The sequence below is a fragment of the Vigna angularis genome, chromosome 5 (assembly GCF_016808095.1).
Source record: "Vigna angularis cultivar LongXiaoDou No.4 chromosome 5, ASM1680809v1, whole genome shotgun sequence".
Taxonomy (NCBI): domain Eukaryota; kingdom Viridiplantae; phylum Streptophyta; class Magnoliopsida; order Fabales; family Fabaceae; genus Vigna; species Vigna angularis.
In genome coordinates, this window is record NC_068974.1 from 36,998,120 (window position 1) to 37,019,326 (window position 21,207).

The 21,207-nt window shown below is 36.4% G+C and overlaps 4 protein-coding genes across 4 annotated transcripts; 3 read left to right on the forward strand and 1 right to left on the reverse strand.

Annotated features, from left to right (window-relative positions):
- The first annotated feature begins 206 nt into the window (after window positions 1-206).
- On the forward strand, window positions 207-2,729 carry LOC108339518 (uncharacterized). Its single transcript, XM_017576649.2, has 3 exons — window positions 207-391; window positions 705-1,253; window positions 1,505-2,729. Exons 1-3 carry the CDS (start codon window positions 254-256, stop codon window positions 2,525-2,527), a joined length of 1,710 nt encoding a protein of 569 aa, XP_017432138.1. The 5' UTR covers window positions 207-253; the 3' UTR covers window positions 2,528-2,729.
- A 10,874-nt stretch (window positions 2,730-13,603) lies between these two features.
- Window positions 13,604-15,751, forward strand: LOC108339973 (uncharacterized). Its single transcript, XM_017577207.2, has 2 exons — window positions 13,604-14,256; window positions 14,531-15,751. The coding sequence occupies exons 1-2, from the start codon at window positions 13,798-13,800 to the stop codon at window positions 15,572-15,574; spliced, it is 1,503 nt and encodes a 500-aa protein (XP_017432696.1). The 5' UTR covers window positions 13,604-13,797; the 3' UTR covers window positions 15,575-15,751.
- Window positions 15,752-16,261: 510 nt separating this feature from the next.
- On the forward strand, window positions 16,262-18,926 carry LOC108339891 (uncharacterized). Its single transcript, XM_017577114.2, has 7 exons — window positions 16,262-16,643; window positions 16,736-16,809; window positions 17,044-17,138; window positions 17,659-17,767; window positions 18,068-18,081; window positions 18,365-18,466; window positions 18,548-18,926. The coding sequence occupies exons 1-7, from the start codon at window positions 16,426-16,428 to the stop codon at window positions 18,665-18,667; spliced, it is 732 nt and encodes a 243-aa protein (XP_017432603.1). The 5' UTR covers window positions 16,262-16,425; the 3' UTR covers window positions 18,668-18,926.
- A 288-nt stretch (window positions 18,927-19,214) lies between these two features.
- Window positions 19,215-21,086, reverse strand: LOC108340238 (uncharacterized). The gene is made up of 4 exons (XM_017577475.2): window positions 20,955-21,086; window positions 20,336-20,695; window positions 19,784-19,888; window positions 19,215-19,676 (listed from the first exon to the last, which is right to left on the reverse strand). The coding sequence occupies exons 2-4, from the start codon at window positions 20,684-20,686 to the stop codon at window positions 19,374-19,376; spliced, it is 759 nt and encodes a 252-aa protein (XP_017432964.1). The 5' UTR covers window positions 20,687-20,695; window positions 20,955-21,086; the 3' UTR covers window positions 19,215-19,373.
- Window positions 21,087-21,207: the final 121 nt, after the last annotated feature.

Consider the following 21,207-nt stretch of genomic DNA (forward strand, 5'->3'; position numbering starts at 1 on the left):
TTATGTTAACATAATCTATGGTTGATAGCAACGATAATTTAATGTGGTAATGATAGTAATGACTGACTTAGGTGTGTATGTATATTTATAAATTTGAGACAAATTATTTAAAAAACGACATGATAATAAGTAGTTTATCCAAATATTATTTTTAAGTAACTGAATTAAATTAAATTTTACATTGCGGATAAAAGAAACTGAAAAAAAAAATTAAAAAAAAGGCGTGCAAAGTTATAGCAGGGGTGGGAAGAAGATGATGTCTCCCACACCCTCAGTCTCGTTCTCTTGTAATCCCAAAAACCCAAAATCGCTTTGCTTTATTCCTTTGCAGGGTTTTGCGAACACTTCCACTCTCAGGCTTTTGCCAATACTTCCGCTTCGTTGTTCTCAGGTTTTGTCCCCATCCATTGTTTTATTTTTTTCATTACAACAATTTCTATAGCTTCTCTGCATTTTTCTCAGACCCTGGAACCTTTCAACGTCAACCATCGTTGTCTTATGTATCTCTCAATTTCAATAGATAAACATTTGCTATATAAATGTATGGATTAAATTGTAAACGCATATAATTTTGGAGCAGATTTATTATATTATACACTTATGCTCATGCATTGCATTTGTTAGGTTTTTTCTTGAAGAATCCATAAGTGGTTTAATTGGGGTTATGGAAAACTGTTCATAGCGTTGAATTTTATTTTACGCAGGAAAGAAGCCTTGCACAACCCTCAACTGGGCTGGATGAAAGCATTGGGGGTTTATCAGCCTCAAACGACTGCGTTTTGAGCGGCAATACACCGGTGCTTCGGCAAAATGGCCTACCTCCTTTGGTCAGTGCATTGAAAGCTTCTGCTGAGCAAAATGTTGCCAGTTTTCACTTTCCTGGACATAACAGAGGGCGTGCTGCTCCTGCTTCCTTGACTCGGCTCATTGGAACGAGACCCTATTTGCATGATTTACCTGAGCTTCCAGAGCTTGACAACCTCTTTTTTCCTCAGGGGCCCATATTAGAAGCACAGATTGAAGCAGCCAAACTGTTTGGATCATCACATACATGGTTTCTGGTTGGAGGTACTACTTGTGGGATTCAGGCAGCCATTATGGCTACCTGTTGCCCGGGAGAATTTCTGATTCTTCCAAGGAATTCTCATATATCAGCTATATCTGCTATGGTATTGTCCGGTGCAGTGCCTAAGTACATTGTTCCCGACTATGAGAATGATTGGGACATTGCTGGTGGCGTCACTCCATTACAGGTGATTCAGATGCCGCCCACTCCTTTACGAAAATTTACTGACAGAAATAAAAATTTCATGCAAGCAGTTGATATGAATGGAATTGCCATAGTCATTAAAAAACAATCTAAATAGTTTTTGTTTGAACTCTTGCACAGAAGATGAGCGATTGTTCTGAATCTCTGACTTTTTACTTTACTTAATAGTAGGATTCTTTTAGTAATTTTATCTAGTTCTAACTCTTTTTTTTTTTTCTGTGGATGGTTTCGCAGGTATTGAAAGCCATCCGGGAATTAGAAATGGAAGGGAAAAAAGCGGCAGCGGTCTTCATCACCTCGCCTACTTATCATGGTATTTGCAGTGACGTAAGCAGGATTTCTGAGCTGTGTCATTCTCGTAAAATTCCTTTGATTGTTGATGAAGCTCACGGTGCACATTTTGGATTCCATTCTGAACTACCTAACTCAGCCCTCCAGCAAGGGGCTGATCTGACTGTACAATCAACTCACAAAGTTCTATGCTCTCTTACTCAGTCATCTATGCTGCACATGTCAAGAAATATTGTAGATAAGGAAAAAATTGATAGATGTCTCCAAACTCTTCAAACCACAAGCCCTAGCTATCTGCTTTTGGCATCCCTGGATGCTGCCAGAGCTCAACTTAGTGAACGCCCTGATGTTGTATTCAACCAAGCAATTGCATTAGCTTATGAAGCAAAGTACACGCTAAAACAAATTGCTAGTATATCAGTGCTTGAGAATTCAAGCTTTTCAAACTTTCCTGCAATTGATCCATTGCGTCTCACTGTGGGCTTTTGGAAGCTTGGTCTATCAGGTTATGAAGCTGACGAAATCTTATACAGAGATTATGGTGTTATCTGCGAACTTGTTGGGAACAAATCTATTACTTACGCTTTTAATCTCGGGACTTGTAGGGACCATGTCCAAAGACTTCTCTTGGGAATAAAGCATTTGGCTGCAACATATTCTTCCATTCAGCAACCTGAAGAGAAAGTGTGTGATGTTCATGCACCCTTTGATGATATAATAATGAGTTTGATCCCCAGAGATGCCTTTTTTGCTAGTAAAAGAAAAGTAACAATAAGGGAGAGCATCGGTGAGGTTTCAGGAGAGCTTGTATGTCCATATCCTCCGGGCATACCAGTATTGATCCCTGGTGAGGTTATTACCGAAAGAGCTGTTGATTATCTTCTACATGTTAGGAGTAAAGGTGCTGATATTAGTGGGGCATCTGATCCCTTACTTTCTTCAGTAGTTGTCTGCAACGTAAAGTAAATCAGCCGGTGAGAAGCACCTTGAAGTTAAACTTCCCAAGTGGCCTTTGATTTTTGTGTCACACCAAAAGATTATTTTACAGTTAGCGATGGTTTACACGGCTGAGGAAATTCTCGAGTAGTTAGCAACTAGTAAAGGCCGAATTGTTGGAAACCTTTCCTCATTTTAATGCATAAGAATGAAAGAGTACTCAATTTTTGCCTCTTGGAAATGCTACTGGGTTACGATGTGTTAAATATAGGTCGAACTCATTGATTCATGATACTGGGCAATTAAATGCTAATCCTTTAGGAAGGATCAAAACTAATGGCAGGGCCCAGATGCAAACCAGCATCAACCTGATCGCAATCATAAATATTGAAAGAAAATTGCAACTAATTGGATTTTAATTGCATATGTGTAGCTAATTGGAAAAAAAAAATGATTTAGAGAATGTCATGGAGAATAGGAAGACTTGATTTTAGATTTTTTCATGCTATTAACGTTATGGTGACAGGGAAGGTCAAACATTGAGAAGTCAGTGCCAGATACCAGAGTCACACTGCATATGTTCATCCTGGTTCTCAGAAATTGCTTATGTTTTCAGTTTTCAACATTAGTTAAGTCGTCTGAGATATAAAAGTCAAGATTGTTTCATGCAAGTATTAATTTTACGCTGAATTGTATCATGTGTTCTTTTTTAATCAAGGTTATGTTGATTTGTTGAGGTCATCATCAAGCTTTGTTGGTGATTTTTTTGTTAATTTTGGGTTACTTTGCTACTATTTTGGATTATTCTGGTGGAGTGGTGTTTAGATCTAGTGGGCTACTTACTATGTTGTTACTTTATAGTACTGTTCAATGCTATGTTGCTAGGTTGCTTTGTATTTTGGGTTATTATTTCAGTCATCATAAACCATTATGTGCATAACGCGGATGATGTATATGTTAGAATCACACAGCAAAATAATTGTGTTTGGACAAAATTAAGAGGAGAAATTGATTTCTTAATAAAAATTGTGTTTTTAAAATATTTTTTCTTTCTAAGATTTGACTTAGCAATAAAATTGATTTATTTAAGATAACAATATACAAATAAAGAGAATAGGAAAAAGAGAAATTTGACAACAAATTTGTCAAGAAATTTTATATTAGTTTAGATAAAAAGACTTTATGTTAAAAATAAATCAAACTTACAATCATAGAAGAAAAAATTTAAGGTTCATTTCTCTTGAAGTAACAAGGAGTGAAAGATACCCTTTGAAATCCCCAATAAATCAACACTTCGTTTGAATTCCATAAAGAATGAAGACATATTTCTTGAGTCATATAAGAGATGAATAAACATCTTTCTTAAAACCACAAGAAATAAACATCTCATTTGATGAACAATTTCACCTAGTAACACTCAATATCACATTTGATGAAAGTTATCCATCTATCTATACTAGGCTTTCAAAGTTTTTTTGAAAACATATAGCTTTGCTCATTTTATAGAATAAAAATAGCTTTGGAAAATTCCTTTTTTGAAATTAGGTTAAAATATGAAAAGCCAAGTTACATTTGTCACTAATAATCAATTATTGCAAACAATAATCAATTGTTGTTGCATTACTTTTCCAAATATGTTTTATGGAATATTTTTTTGTCAGATTATAGTAAAATGATAATTGATTATCATAAGTGATAATCAGTATAATAATCAATTATTGATGTGAATTTTAGAAAAATAATTTTATTTTAAAATGATTTCGTGCTCTGCGGTTTGAGTTTTGCATTTTGACTCTTGACCTTGTAACTTTATTATCTTAAATAAGATACACAAATTACATAATTTCAACAACTAAATTTCTAATTCTTTGATGCAAATCTTGGATCCAAACATCCAATCTTCAATTTAAATCTTGAATCCAAACATTTTTCAAACCAATTCGTGTCATAGAAACTTCCATGGACTCTTACTACCTAGATATCTTCTTTTATGTGAACTAGAATACTTAGTAGAGTACAGGTAATCTCATAAATGAATCCCTATTCAATACACTATAAATTACCAAATAGAGTATTTCCTCCACTAAAAACATAATTACAAACATAAACAATTATACTATAAACATGTTCACAATTACAAAATTCTTTTAAAGATGTCCTCTTCATAAAACAAGGATCTCACACTAAGTGACGATCCATTGGAGCAAACATCTCATATTTTTGCGCGACGAATGGAACCATCACCACTTAAATCACCTTGAGCTACTAACTTTCAAAATTTTCTTTCTTGTTTAGCGACCATTTTTCTCACTCAATGATCAAACCACTGGGAGCATATTTTTCTCAGACTTGCCCAATGAATCCCGACTCTCTCAACAAGTAAAATGTTTGGAGCTCTTTGTAATCATAATTTTCATTTTCGCTCAAAGTACTTGGTTCGTCTAATGATGAGTCTACATAAACTATAGTTTGTAACAAATATCTTAGTTTGTTCAATTGGCCTCAATAGGTGTTTTTCTCCCTTTTCACATGCTAATCGGACACATATAAGAAGCCAATTGATTCAAACTTACATAGCTTTACTTAAACACCGTTTAAATCACAAATATGTCTCATTCAATTCATTTATCGATTTAGAAGTTTCATAATTCACAAGTATTAATAATGGGTAGAAACATAATTCATCTACACTAATCAACTCCTCAAAGTCACTTTTTCATCAACAAATCCATCAATTTCATTCAATAGTCATACAAATTTTGAATATCTAACTTCCCTTAAAAAAGAAAATACTCAATTGAATATTTATTTTTGTAAATAAGACCCAATGTGAATCTTTCTATTAATTTTACATTAACATTGTTTAAAAGTGTCACGTAACAAAATTCAGATTTATATTGTATCAAAATCTTAGTCATTTTCTATGGTGCCACATGTCAAAATCGGATTCCAAAATTGAAAGCGATCTAGACTTTAACATATAGAAAACTAAATTTTGATACATGACATTTCTAACTAATATTAACATTTGAATGTTTTTACAAAAGTACAAATCTGATTGAATAAAAAATTAATATAAAAACTAAAAAAAAACTACATATAGAAATCAAATTATTAATATTAATATACCTATTTCTAACTTAAAATCTCACTTGCCAAATCGCCAAAGTCATAGTTATTAATTGGATTTTAGCTTGTATACCTAACAAAGTTATCTTTTTAAAATCTCATTATTATCTTCTTAAAATCTCATTATCCAATAATAATGGCAAGCGGCAAAGTTTTTTACTTTTCTGCTGTGTAAGATCGTATCCATTACAGCCATATAATCTATCCTAATTGGGAAATATTACACAATTAAGAGTGTTGCATCATCTAAGAATATACTCTCTTTCTTTCTATCACAGTCTCCTTTATTTCTATTTGCAGGATTTTTTCACGAAATCTGGTCTTTACGTCTCCATGATGCCACACCAAAATAGGGTTCCCTCTCTAGTGAATGCAGTAACAAATAATGTTGACTTTTAAGAGAGGCAAAAGTCAAGTGAGAGAAAAAGAAAGAGAGAAAGTTATTCTCGCATAATCTTAAACCTATATTGGTGTTTTTGTAACTGTGAAGTCGTTCACAGTTGGATCAAGTTGATTTTTGGACAGTAGGTTCTATACATATGGTTCTTCATTTTGACCGTTCAGATCGTTAATCGGAGGTTTAGATTGGGAGAAATCAATCCCGCACCAGTAACCCTGTTTTGGAGAATTTTCATATTCTTTGTTCTCATTTGTAAGCATTTGTGCTTATTTAAATTGGCTTATTGAACACATCATTTGGTGTTATTATTGGAGACTCTTTTGTACCCTATTATTGATCATAGTGGAGTTTTCTTTGGTCTGGACGACTCGTGATTTTTATCCTTGCATTGAGGATTTTTCACTTTAAAAATTGTTGGTGTCTCTTTATGCTTTGAATTTTATTTTTGTTCTATTTGTTTGGTGCTCCTCACATATTCTTGCAAGAAGGACGGTTGAATTTTCGTTATTACTCTTTGCCAAGTTGTTATATTTTTTTGGCCTATTCCACGTCAAAATCTTCAGCCGAAAAAGATGCAGCGAGTTTTCACTTTCCTGGACACAACAGAGGGCATGCTGCACCTACTTCCATGACTGGGCTCAGTGGAAGAAAATCCTTTGTTCATGACTTGTGCTTCGTGAGCTTGGCAATCTCTTTTGTCCCTACGGTCCCATATTAGAAGCACAGCTTGAAGCAGCAAAACTCTTTGGATCCTCACACACATGGTTTCTTGTCGGAGGTACAATTTCTGGAATCCAGGCCGCCACAATGGCAACATTTTCTCCGGGGGATCTTCTCATTCTTCCAAGGAATTCTCATATATCAGTTATATCTGCTTTGGTATTATCTGGTGCAGTGCCTAAGTACATAATTCCTCACATTCTCAATGATTGTGGACATTGCTGCTGGTCACTCCATCTCAGGTAGGAATACTAGTATTAAATCTAACTCTCACAATTATTAAAGACGACAAGTCAACTACTGCATAGAAAGAAAGCTCTTAAATTTATTTATTTCTTTAAAGTTTTTTTAAGGTGATGTGAATATTTTATATTTAAATTTGACTCATATCATATCATTGATATTTAGTGTCTTTTAAATATTGTTTAAAAGACTTATCAGTAATTTAAAAATACTAAATCAAACTATTTCTTACTATTAAAGGTGATCTCAATCTCTAATACGAGAGTTGAGCTGATTTCAGGAAATGAGATTTCAGGAAGGGATTCTAAGTGGGAAAAAAACGTGAAATTTTGAGACTCAACTTTTCAAATTGATTCTTATAAGGGTTTTATTGTTGGGAACAGGAAGGCAAAAGGTTGGCAGCGTATGAAAAGAAACTCTTAGTATTTTTCTCTGCATTCTTTCAAATGACCTGATACAATTATTTATGGAAAAAGGTTTGCCTCTTTACATGTAAGAGACAACTCAAAAGTTTTTGTCTTTTCAACTACTAGAAATAAATCATGATGTCTCCCACCTAAAACTATTAATGTTGTTCTAGGAATACTAACCAACCAGAAATAAAATTTCTAATTTAAGTTTAATAACAAATCTCCCTCTTAAACTTAAATACTTTTCCCATCTCTCATTCCAATAAGCCTTTTGCAATTCTCCAGCAATATGGTTGGCAGTGGCTTGGTGAATATGTCTGCGGCTTGAGCTCGACTTTCAACATGTTCCAGCTTGACCTTTCCTTCTTTGACTTGTTCTCGGATGAAATGAAAACGGACGTCGATGTGCTTACTCCTTTCGTGATTAACTGTGTTCTATGCCAACTCGATTGCCGACTTGTTATCAACTCGGATCACAGTCCCTTCATCTTGGATCACTCCCAAATGCTTTAATAGATTTAAAAGCCAAATTGCATGACACATGCTCCAAGAGGCCGCCACATACTCTGCCTCGCAGGTAGATAGGGTTACAATGGGTTGCTTCTTAAACAGCCAAGTAAAAGCTGTATTTCCAAGTAGGAACACGTAACCTGAAGTACTTTTCCGGTCATTAACATTACCACACCAATCGCTATCTGAGTAACCCACTAGTCGATAGTCATCTGATTTTGAATAGAAAAGACCAAGTGATAGGGTTCCTCGAATATATCTCAAAATTCTCTTCAAGGCCTTCCAATGTGTATAGCTTGGATCCTCCATGAATCTGCTCATTATCCCAACACTCAACATTAAGTCGGGTCTCGTGCTTGTAAGGTATCTCAGACTTCCGATTAAACTTCGATATCTCCCAGAATCAGCTCGTTCTCCTCCATCAAACTTCGAGAGTTTAGTGCCTGGTTCCATTGGAGTAGAAACCGAGTTGCAATCCTCCATTTTAAACTTCTTTAAAATTTCAAGTGCGTACCTCTCTTGGGATATAAAAATCCCTTCCTCCGATTGCTTCACTTCCAGGCCAAGAAAATATTTCATCAAGCCTAAGTCTGTCATTTCAAACTCTTTTTCCATTGCCTCCTTAAACTCCTTAATCAGCTTCGTGTTGCTTCCGGTGAATATGAGGTCGTCGACATAGAGAGCAACTATCATCATATCCTTTTCTGATTTCTTTGTGTACAAAGCATGTTCATACGAACATTGCTCATACCTGGTTTTCTTGAAGTACCCGTCAATTCTCTCATTCTAGGCACGGGGAGCCTGCTTTAGTCCATAGAGGGCTTTTCTCAATCTCAACACTTTCTTCTCACCCCCTCTCTTCATGTACCCGAGTGGTTGCTCAACACACACCTCCTCTTTCAACACGCCATTTAGAAATGCCGACTTCACATCCATCTGTTGAATTGGCCATTGGTTCTGAGCAGCTAATGAGATCAAGAGTCGGATTGACTCCATTCTCGTGACAGGAGCAAATACTTCATCATAGTCTATTCCCTCCTTTTGTCTATATCCCTTTACCACAAGTCAAGCCTTATAACGCTCAACCTCTCCCTCAACATTCATCTTCTTTTTGTACACCCATTTTACTCCAAATGGGTCGAGCTCCTTCAGGAAGGTCAGTCAGTTCCCAAGTTTTGTTGCGTTCAATCGCTCCGATCTCCTCATCCATGGCTGTTCTCCACTTCTCATCTTGGACAACTTTCTCAAAACTCAAGTCATCAGAGTCAGCCAAAAGACATACAACATGAACTTCATTTGTAGTGTTGTATATTTCCTGTAGACTTCTCATCCTGGGCTGTTGTGGCCCGGTTTCTTCATCTGAGGACTCCGTGGTTGTTGTTGCTGAAGGTACAACAATCTCCGAGCTAGTTTCTTTTTCGACCAGGTTACTCCAACACCACTCCTTCGTTTCCTCCACGTGAACATCTCGGCTCACCACTACTTTATTGTTAACAGGATCAAACAATTTAATATGCTTTAGAATTTTTATCATACCCGATAAATATGTACTTCTTGCTTCGATCTTCTAATTTTGTCCTGTGCTGACTTGGTACTTGCCCATAGGCCACACTTCCGAACACCTTTAGATGAGAGACACTCGGCTTCACACCACTCCAAATCTCCTAAGGCGTCTTCTCACCCAACTTTGCATGTAGACATCTATTTTGCACATAAACTGCGCATTGCACCGCCTCCGCCCAAAACTTCTTCGGCATATTCTTCCCTTTCAACATAGATCGAACCATGTCGAGAATGGTTCGGTTCTTTCGTTCTGCTACACCGTTTTGCTGTGGAGAATATGGAGCCGTCAAGAAACGCTTTATTCCATGTTCCTCGCAGTATTTGTTGAACTCGACAGAAATGAACTCGCCTCCTCTGTCAGATCAGACTGTTTTGATGACTTTGTTTGTTTCTTTCTCTACCATCACTTTGAATTTCTTGAAAGTTTCAAACACTTCTGACTTCTCCTTCAGAAAGTGAACCCACGTCTTCCTTGAGAAATCATCAATGAAAGAGACGAAGTATCTCTTACCACTAAATGATTCTGGAGTTATTGGCCCACACAAGTCGGTATGGATCAATTCAAGTTGCTCCTTTGCTCGGTATTCAGAGCTCCGAGGGAAAGAAGTCCTTGCTTGCTTTCCGATCACACATTCTTCACAAAACCTCTTTTCAAATTCCATTTTAGGTAGTCCGAGCACCATCTCCTTTTTCACCAACTCGGTCAACCCTCCAAAGTGAAGATGACCGAACCGCAAATGCCACTTCATGGCCTCATCCTCCATTTCAAGTTGCATGTATTTATCTTGAACTATTTTCAACTCAAGTTTGTACATGAGATTTTTCTTCATTTCTACTTGGGTGATGAGCCTCCCGAATTTATCCCTCAGTTGTAATTCTCGGTCCTTCATCAGAACTGAGTACCCCTTCTCCATTATCTGTCCCATGCTCAGTATGTTGCTTTGGAGATCAGGTACATAGTATACATCTCTGATCTCTCCGATTTGCCCATTTTTCTGTTCATACCAGATCGTTCCTCGACCTTTGACGGTTACTTTTGAAGCATCGCCGAAAGAAACAGATCCGAATTCCACCTTTGAAAGTACTTTGAATAAACTCTCGTCGCCACACATATGGTTACTTGCGCCGGTGTCCAAGTACCAAACCGAGTTATTAGAATAGCTCGGTTTGACCTCGGTTTCTGGAATGTTTGTCGCTAGTAGCAATCCTTCTTCTTCTTTCTCGGCAAGGAAGTTTGTTGGCTCCTCCTTTTCCTTCACGGACCTACAATCTTTGGAAATATGGCCCATCTTTCCACAGTTGTAGCATTTTATCGAGTAGCAATCCTTGGCAACATGCCCATACCTTCCACAGTTATAACATTCAATGTTGTTTGTGTTTGTCCGACCACCCCGAGTCTGACCTCGGCCGCCTCGGGCCTGACTTCGGCCACGCCAGTTTTGTTGGCCGACTTGCTCATTTCTTCGTTCTCCTTTTCCTCTACCACCTTGGCTTCTGCCTCTTCCTTGGCCTCTGGTACTTTGAGCATAAAACACATTATCCTTTTTTATCGTCGCCTTCGCTTGGAGAGCCTGTTCAAGGGACTCCCTCCTCTTATTTTTCCGTCTCTGCTCATGTGCTTCCAAGGATCCAGCAAGCTCTTTAATGGTGAGCGTTGATAAATCCTTGGACTCCTCTATTGGACATACGATATTCTCGAAATCATCTGTCAATGATCTCAGGATCTTTTCAACAACTCGGTTTGATGAAAGACTCTCACCATTCTGATTCAGTTTGTTCACCACAGTCTCCACCCGAGTAATGAACTCGGATACACTTTCAGACTCTTTCATCCTCATGTTTTCCAGTTCGCCCCTAAGGGTTTGAAGTCGAACCTGCTTCACTCGTTCGTTTCCTTTGTTTGCCTTTTCGAGTGTATCCCATGCTACTTTGGAAGATTTTGCATTTGCTATCTTCTCAAAGCCGGATTCGTCAACAGCTCGGTATAGCAAATACAAAGCTGCCTTGTCTTTAGCTCGAACGACCTTCAACGCGTTCAACTGGGCATTTGAATATCCGTCTGTGCTCGCCGGTTCCTCATATCCAGTCTCGACCACGTCCCAGTGATCTTGGGAGCCGAGAAGGGCCTTTATCTGCACCTTCCAGTTGTCATAGTTAACGTCGTTCGTCAACTTGGGTAGCGGGATGCCATTGGTTAGTCCTGCCATTTCTCGCGGTGTTTACACTCAACTCACACACCTCACAAAACTCTTAGTTGCTGCTCTCTCTCTCTGCCTGCGCACACTGCCGCGCTCTCTCTCAATCACACACACGTTCTCTCTCAGTCACACATACGCTCTGATGCCAATTTGTTGGCAACAGGAAGGCAAAAGGTTGGCAGCGTATGAAAAGAAACTCTTAGTATTTTTCTCTGCATTCTTTCAAATGACCTGATAAAATTATTTATGGAAAAAGGTTTGCCTCTTTACATGCCAGAGACAACTCAAAAGTTTTTGTCTTTTCAACTACTAGAAATAAATCATGATGTCCCACCTAAAACTATTAATGCTGTTCTAGGAATACTAACCAACCAGAAATAAAATTTCTAATTTAAGTTTAATAACATTTATGTTGAACACATAAAATTAAAAAGTAAACTCAGTGGTACACAAAACATCATAAAGCATGAAAGTGTCAGAAAAAAGAACTAAGCCAACAAATTCCGCAGTGATGTAATATCCATTAGGGAATTTAACATGTATTGGTTTTATTTTATGAAAACTGGTCGAATTTGTTAGTGCAGCTAAAAAACACGATAAAACGATAGTGGTTATTTTGACTAAGTGGCAACGGTTTTCGAACTGATGTGTATTGATATAAGGTAATAAAGAGTGAGTTTTTGGTGTTGGTTAATAACCGAAATAAAGAAAGATAGATTTTGTCCCGATTGAAAAAAATCGAAACAGCAAAAAACAAAAAAGAAAGGATTTTTGATAATGATTCTATACGCAACTAGTGTTATAGAATATATCATACTTTAAATAAATATATAATTTTAAGAGTTTATGACAGCGATTTTTGCGACAACCACTGTTATAAACTTTTAAAATTAAATATTTATTTAAAATTGTTACATTTTATGGTTTTAACTTTTATCAAAAGAATATTTTATGTTTCGTTTATTGTCATAATTATTGTTATAGGTAATATTTATTTAATTTAAAGATTTATGATTTTGGTTAGAATCAGAATTGATGTTATAGGTCATTTTTTGTCTCGATTTTTATCACAATCGTTGTCTAAAGTTTGTGTTTTTAGTGGTGGTTTTGTTTCTATAACATCCCTTATCGCAAAAACATATTTGTATATACAAACATAGTATCCACAACATAAAAATACAACCCAAAATATTATTTTTAATGAAAAATAAAATTATAACCATAAATAAACTCAATGTACAAATTATTATGACTATAGATAAACTCAATGATAAAATATGTTAATGTACATATTTTACAAGGACTTTCTTTATGTAATGAATGGATTTCTCCAGAATTAGAAGAGAATCTTTAATCTTTACATAGGACATAATAATTTCAATTTGTTTATATGAATTTCAAATGATGGAGAAAAATTTCATTAAATCCAAATATCACCGTTTCCTAGTCACTTGTAATATGAACACGAATAATAGTCGTTATTCAATGTATTACATAGTAATTACACTCATATGAACCGATTTGAAAAGTACATTGTATATTTAAAACGAACTAATAACTGAGTTGTAAAAAAATTGTTAAGAAAACATTTTCATTACAAAAATATGTCATGGTGATATTGGACGTAGGTGAAGGAGTTTTAATGGAGATGACGGCCATGGTCACATTTGGTCAACAACATTTACATCACCTTCAATTTAAGATTTTAGGTTTTTTTTAAACCTCAGACTTTCTATATATATTTCTATTCATAATCATTCCGACACCACGTTTGTGGTATTTGTTTTCCAAAGAAAGTTATCTTCTTAAAATGTCACATCTCCGATAATGGCACCGCCAAAGTGGTTCTGACTTTTATGTTCTGTGTATTCTGCTATCCAATGACAAGGTCTTTGACAAGTGTATTTTGTAAAAATATCAGTTTAATTTGTATTGTCCTTTTGAATAATGTAGCGATAGAGGCAAGCTACCCTCTACGCACAGAATCTTATAAAGCTATCATCTCTGCGGAATATTACACAATTAAGAGTGTAGCATCATCTCAAAATATACTCTCTTTCTTTCTATCTCAGTCTACTTTATTTTTATTTGCAGGATTTTGTCACGAAATCTGGTTTTTAAGTCTCCATGATGCCTCACCAAAACGGGATTCCCCCACTAGTGACTGCACTGAAATCTTCAGCCGAAAAAAATGCAGCGAGTTTTCACTTTCCTGGACACAACAGAGGGCGTGCTGCACCTGCTTCCATGACTGCGCTCATTGGAAGAAAACCCTTTGTTCATGACTTGCCTGTGCTTCCAGAACTTGACTATCTCTTTTCTCCCAACGGTCCCATTTTAGAAGCACAGCTTGAAGCAGCAAAGCTCTTTGGATCCTCACACACATGGTTTCTTGTCGGTGGTACAACTTCTGGAATCCAGGCAGCCATAATGGCAACATGTTCTCCTGGGGATGTTCTCATCCTTCCAAGGAATTCTCATGTATCAGCTATATCTGCATTGGTATTATCTGGTGCAGTGCCTAAGTACATCATTCCTCACTTTCACAATGATTGGGACATTGCTGCTGCTATCACTCCATCTCAGGTCAGAATATTAATGTTAGAGCTTAACCTCACTAAATTTGTACGTTAGGTTGATATGTATAATGTAGAGACATTGTCCTCTGTATGAATGATTGTAAGAAACAATGAAATGGAGAGTAAATTTTTATTTGCAAACAATAGAAAGTAATCTATGACGATAATAGTTTATTTTCAGTAATTACAGATTTGTTATCATTTACCAATTTTTGTTCATATATAATTTTGTCTCTTATGTATATCCCATATATTTAAGAAGATAGTGCGTGCTGTTGCAGGTATTGCAAGCTATCCGGGAAGTAGAAATGGAAGGGAAAAAAGCAGCAGCAGTGTTCATCACTTCACCAACTTATCATGGTCTTTGCAGTGACTTGAGCAGGATTTCTGAGCTGTGTCACTCTCATAAAATCCCTTTGATTGTTGATGAAGCCCATGGCGCACATTTTGCATTTCATTCTAAACTGCCTAAGTCAGCTCTCCAGCAAGGTGCTGATCTGGTCGTGCAGTCCACTCACAAAGTTTTATGCTCTCTTACACAGTCATCCATGCTGCACATGTCAGGCAACATTGTAGACAAGGACAGAGTTTCTGCATGTCTCCGAACTCTCCAAACCACAAGCCCTAGTTTTCTGCTTCTGGCATCCCTTGATGCTGCTAGAGCTCAACTCAGTGAGAACCCTGATACAGTATTCCGCCAAGCAATTGCATTAGCCGATGAAACAAAATCTGTGCTAAAACAAATACCTGGTATCTCAGTACTTGATAATTCAAGCTTCCCAGCCTCTCCTGCAGTTGATCCATTGCGTCTCACTGTAGGGTTTTGGAATCTTGGTTTATCAGGTTCTGAAGCAGACAAAATCTTATACAAGGATTATGATGTTATCTGTGAAATATTTGGGAATAGATCAATAACTTATGCACTTAATCTTGGGACTTGTAGGGAGCATGTCCACAGGCTTGTGTTGGGTATTAAGCGTTTGGCTGCAACATATGGTTCCATTCCAAAAGCAGAGAAGAAAGTGGTGAATGTTCATGCACCCTTTGATGATGTAATAATGAGTATGATCCCTAGAGATGCGTTTTTTGCAAGTAAAAGAAAAGTGGCAATAAGAGAGAGCATTGGTGAGGTTGCAGGGGAGATTATATGTCCCTACCCTCCTGGTGTACCAATATTGATCCCTGGTGAGGTTGTAACTGAAAACATTGTTGATTATCTGCTTCTTGTTACAAGTAAAGGCGCTGAAGTTAATGGGGCATCTGACTCTTCGCTTTCTTCGATAGTTGTCTGCGGTAAATTAGCAGCTGGGAAGGAGCACCCTTAAGCGAAAACTTCCAAAGTGGTGCTGGTCTGTGTTAGTGTACAATGATTTTCATAGCTGAAGAAATTTTCTAGCATTGAGCAACCACTATTGAGGGGCTAAATATACTACCCTCATCTTTAACTATGAGATTCTTTGGAGAAATTTGTCTGTGTTTTATAAGATTTTTCTTTTCATAAATTTTCTCGTGCATTGAATATTTTTCGGTCAGCAAACAAGATACAAACTCTTTTTTCTCTTCAAGACGATTAATCATGAATTAATGAGATAAACTGTATAACGCTTCTTTTCCTTCATTCATTAATTTTGAATTAGTGGAGATGCGATTTGGTGGAAAGTGACATGTTGGGTAGAGATTCCAAGTGGGAAAAGATTTAATCTTTTGCAGTGTCGGTGTTAACTTTTCAAAGTTCATTTCTTTAAACTTTCCCTTTATGACAAAAATATGTATGATGCTGAAGAGATCTATTACGCTGACCCATTAATTTTTTAATTTCCCAAGAAAAGTCAAGTGTACTATGATGTAATGATCTATTTAAGTCGGGCATATTCAATTAATCATAGTATTGATCAGGATTATTATTTCAATTAATCATAGTGAAAACCTGAAATTTGCCCTGCTTTCAATTTAATCGTATGAAGTTCGTGCGAGCGAGTAATCTTTGATGAGGAACAGTAGGAAGGAAAATAAATCTTTCTCTGTAACAAAGGGAAATAAATGAAAGCTTGGAAATTGGAATTGGATGGTGGACCGAACTGGACCCCACCTTGTTGAGGCAAAACCTCAAAAAGAGTAACTGAGTAAAGGATAAGACATCATCATTCACCACTCATATGTGGAAGACAGACACGACATGAACATGAACACGAACACGAACATGAACATGAACATGAACAATAACATGACGACGGCTTCCAAGTCCAATTCCACAATATTTGGAGTTCCTTCTTTCACAACATGCCCTTTCTCTACGACTGGAACTAGAACCTGCTGCATTCATGTTCTTGCCATTCCAAATGCAAAAACCAGAGACACTGTTTCTCTCAGTCTCAGTCTGTTCAAGAGGAGGAGGTACCCAATTACTTCACTCTCCAAAACTTCGGTGAATGATACTTAGCAACCTTATTGGCTTATTTGTTTTGTTTTTATGTTCTTCCATACAGCTTGGGTGGATTTTTTAGTCCCATTGAAACAACTCTCGGATATCTCAATGCACCAATTTCAGCCCTTAATTCAGGTGACTTTTGGACCCATCCCTCTGTTGCATTTCAAATATATGAATGAATGTTCTACAGAGTGTTAAGCGCACAAAATGGGAAAACACCAATTACCAACCTTCATGTATTCTGCTTCTAAAATTTCTCACTTAAAATCTTTAAACTTTACCGCCTTCAATGAATTATACTCACTTTTGCTGTGGACTTTTGTTAGTTCTGCACTGATATTAATATCTTATGTTCTTGTCTTGTAGGTTTAGAAGCATCAATTACAGATTCCAACGAACTTTCAGCCGTGTTATCAAATGCCAAAATAGTACTGGATTCTGAAGATGAAAATAAGATACAAGTGAGCATGCTACAAAAACTGGTTTAGTGTAGAATTGTTTTCTGCCTCTTCAGGAAATTATCTCATGTTTCTTTATGTTATCATTCTATGTTCCCAATTTCTGTCTCCATCCATAGCTTCTATTCTCTGTTTCTCTTGATATTTTCTTCTATCTCTCTACCGCCATTACTTTATCCTATAGAGTACAAGGATGACAAGATGTGATAATGTATTTCGTCATGTTACTTATATTTATACAAGCAGGTCAAAATTGAAGCTAATATTGCTGTAAAGTGAACATATAGTTTTTGGTTGTTACAGACATTGCCACTAGCATAGAGTACAATCTGCAGCTTAAAATTTACAAAAAATAAGACTAGATATATTACTATATCAAACCTTTTCCTTTACCTTATAGTTTCCCCTTCTATCGTGTATTGTTTTCTTTACTGGATCATGTTAATTTCAAGTTTTCACATTCATGTACCCTACTACTTTTTGGTTTGATGCTGCAATAACTATCTTATGGAATTAATGGCAGCTGAGAGTGGACTTGACTGGTGATCAAACCCAAAAAGTATTCGATAGGATCGTAATAAACTTAGGTCGTACTGCCCCACCGGTTCCGGGATTTCGCATGCAAAAAGGAGGTAAGAACCAAGAAGCTGCATTATTGATAAAGATTGATGCAGTGCCTTTTCAAACCCTGAACAATTCAATTGTTTATCCCTCATTCAAAATTTATCCTCAAGAGTTGCTAGAACACAAGGCATTTGTGTTGAAGCACTTCCTTTTCAAATCCAATACTTATTTCTTGATGTTGATATGATTTTGCATGTGATGCACTTTCCTGTTGACTATAGTTCTGTATTTTAGCAGAATAAAATTATGCAGTTCATGAGTTTTTACTGAATTATTAAATTGTGCATGTGATGTCCGAACTGCTCCAGGAAAATCTTCAAAGGTGCGTGATTTCTAATCAATTCTTTTTTTACATCTGATGAGTTATTATTTATCATCTTTTCATATAAATTGTTTATTCTTTCATCTGCAATGTGGTTGATAACATCAATATAATTAAAATGTAAGCATTGATCAATGAGATGATTAGATTTTTCTATCAAATATCTTATCCGACTATTAGTTAGCCCTCAAAAGAAAAAAAATAGAAAGGCCATCCATTATCCATAGGTCATTATCATGTTTGCTTCTTCCTCAAAGATAACCCCATAAGCAAATGTATGCAGATACCGAAGGACTTCCTTGTTCAGATGCTAGGGGAAGAACGGGTTATCAAATTCGCAATACAAGAAATACTCAACTCTACCATGGCTGATTATGTGAAAAAGGCAAGTGATTTTTGCCACTTAATATAATATATGGGTGTCATGAACATGAACTTATTTCCACATTTGATTATCCAATACCAGGAAAATATGGATGAAAAGAACTGGAAGATAAACACTACCCAATCGGCAGAACAACTCAAGAAGTCATTCACTCCAGGGAATGACTTTGGCTTCAATGTTATACTTGAGTCTGAAAATTAGTAAGATTCTAATTAACTTATTATGGGAGATCTAGTTGTTGAGCATAACCAGATTGATCATCAATGATGGCAACGTGATTTCTTTTCTCTCAATAATTTGCATATTAAAGAGCTGTTATTTGTTGGTCAGTTTGGTGTACACATAAAAATCGGCTGCAATATTCTATTATGAGCCTTGCAAGAAAAAATGTACAGGAAACACATTTTATATTTTTCATCCTGATTTTAAAGGGATACCAAAGTGACTCAGTTATATCTTACTGCCTCCTAGTTTGATATGTTACAAACTTTGAATCTCATAGCCTTTTTATTAGGGGCTTGTCGAATGATGAGCTTCATTTTTTTTATGTCTACTGGAGTCTGCGATCTGCTCAATTAAACTCACCTATTTGATTTTGCATAAACTGAGTTCCTGAGATTAGGATCAACATAATTACATGTTAAGTGGAAAATCCCCCCACACCCCACAATTTATTTTTTTTGCACATATAATGATTCTTTTCATTTTAGTATATTTTATATATTTGAAACCCAAAAATTTTGTACATTTCTTTTGACATCCCAATATATTTTCTGAAGATATACCAGTGTGGGCTGTTGTGGGGATTGATTATGAATGTGAAGGGTGAAGACAAAGCAATTTAAACTCACAAAGAACAGTTAAATGGGTATATCCTCCTTTACATATAAGCTGGAAATATGTAAACTTAAAATAACTTTTCATATGGGCCAATGATGGAGTCACGAAGATCAGAGAATAGACCATAGAGGGAGTACTGGCGTAGATTTTTCACTTCATACCAAGAATTTAAAGCATCCAGATTCCTGTCAGTCCCTGAGAATGTCAACTGTATGCCTATATTGCAGATATCCTCTCCATCTTTTTGACACTCTGTGTTAGGCACTGCACAGTCTTGTTGATTCAGGCAACTACTTCCCTTAGGACATGCATCACAACCGAAACTCTTCCAATACAAGTTTTGAAGGGTACCCTCTTGAAATTCAAGAACCTGTCAATCAATCAACATTCAGATTCAAAAACACATTCCTAGAACTGGTCCTAAAGGAAATCACCTTCCTAGAAAAGCCAAATCTTGAGCATGTCAATTGAACTTACCAAAGTGAAACTAGTAATTGTGTGACTGTGGTCAGCAAACATAATAGGCAGAGACCTTGCTGCATATTTCTTCCCAGCAAATGCAACCATGTGTCCATTTCTTCCCTGACGAAGTCACAAAATTTAATTGAGAACTACCACCCAAAATTTTTCTGAAGAATATGGCTACTGAACCACTCATCTTTTAGATCATAACAAAGCAGAAATGTTTCTTCAAACAAAAACCATACATATCATCGAAACTTCAAGGAATTCTTCAAACTTATGCCAGGGAATAGTGTATACCAGTTGAAAGCACCCTGAAATGGACTTTCTCAATCTTAAAGTATCTCAAATGTCCTTATCTAATGCAATGCCCCATGACTGAATTGATGCAACCACCAGAGACATGATAATGAAAGGAACTACAGAAGAAAAAAGTCTAAAGCATTTTATAAACCAACTCTAACACCAAATATATTATTCTAACAAGTCTTTTTGCTGATAACATTATCCATATGCAGCATACACAAAACACTGAATTGTGAATCATGATAACATAAAACTGCATACCGGGTCTAATGTGCTTCTGTTGATGGTAAGTAGGGAGATTTCATCAACCTTAGGCCTAAAAGCAGCAACCTGTGCTCCTTTATTTGTGAGCTCTAGGCGTTTGTCACAAGGTGAAAGCTGTGGGCCATTATCCGGGGAGAAAACTAGCCTATCCGAAAATGCAATACCAAATGTAAAACCATCTCCTTTCTGAACTTTAGCATCGAGGCATGGACTATAGACATCATTTGTATCAGCTGCATCAACAACAAACATAGCCATCACAGCCATGATCACTACCCGTTTCACCAAATCTTCCCTCCTTATCTTGGACATGGCAAAAGCTTCACCCATCCCCATCTTCAAAAGCATGATCTTTTTCTGAGAAAAAACGAAAGGTTTATTTTTCCAGGTCAATGCATGATGACAGAAAATTAAAGAACAAATTTTGTGGTGATAGAAACAAAGTGGTGTCAACTTTTGCATCTTAATTTATAGAAACAAAAAGAACTTTAACAAGATTTGTGATTCGAGGATTTGTCTGTGGGACAGTGATGGAGATTATGGGAAAATGTATTTAAATAAAAAGACAAAGATAATTACAACAATTATTTACAAAGCAATAAACTACTCTGGATACCTCGAAATTGAAGGTTTTGAATTGAAGAATGTTAAAGATGAGGGTTGGTGTGTCTGTGTTTCCAAGACATGGAAAAAGGCTAACTAATCCAGGGAGAAATGGTGAATTTCTCACAAACTTGTTTCAGAAGCGGTTATGGAGGTTGGCTTTTACCAGATAATAGATTTTGGTAACTAAAATAATTATCTGTTTGGCACAGGGAAATGCCAATTTCTCCGGAGAAAACTAGAACAAACAAATATTGTCTTACCAA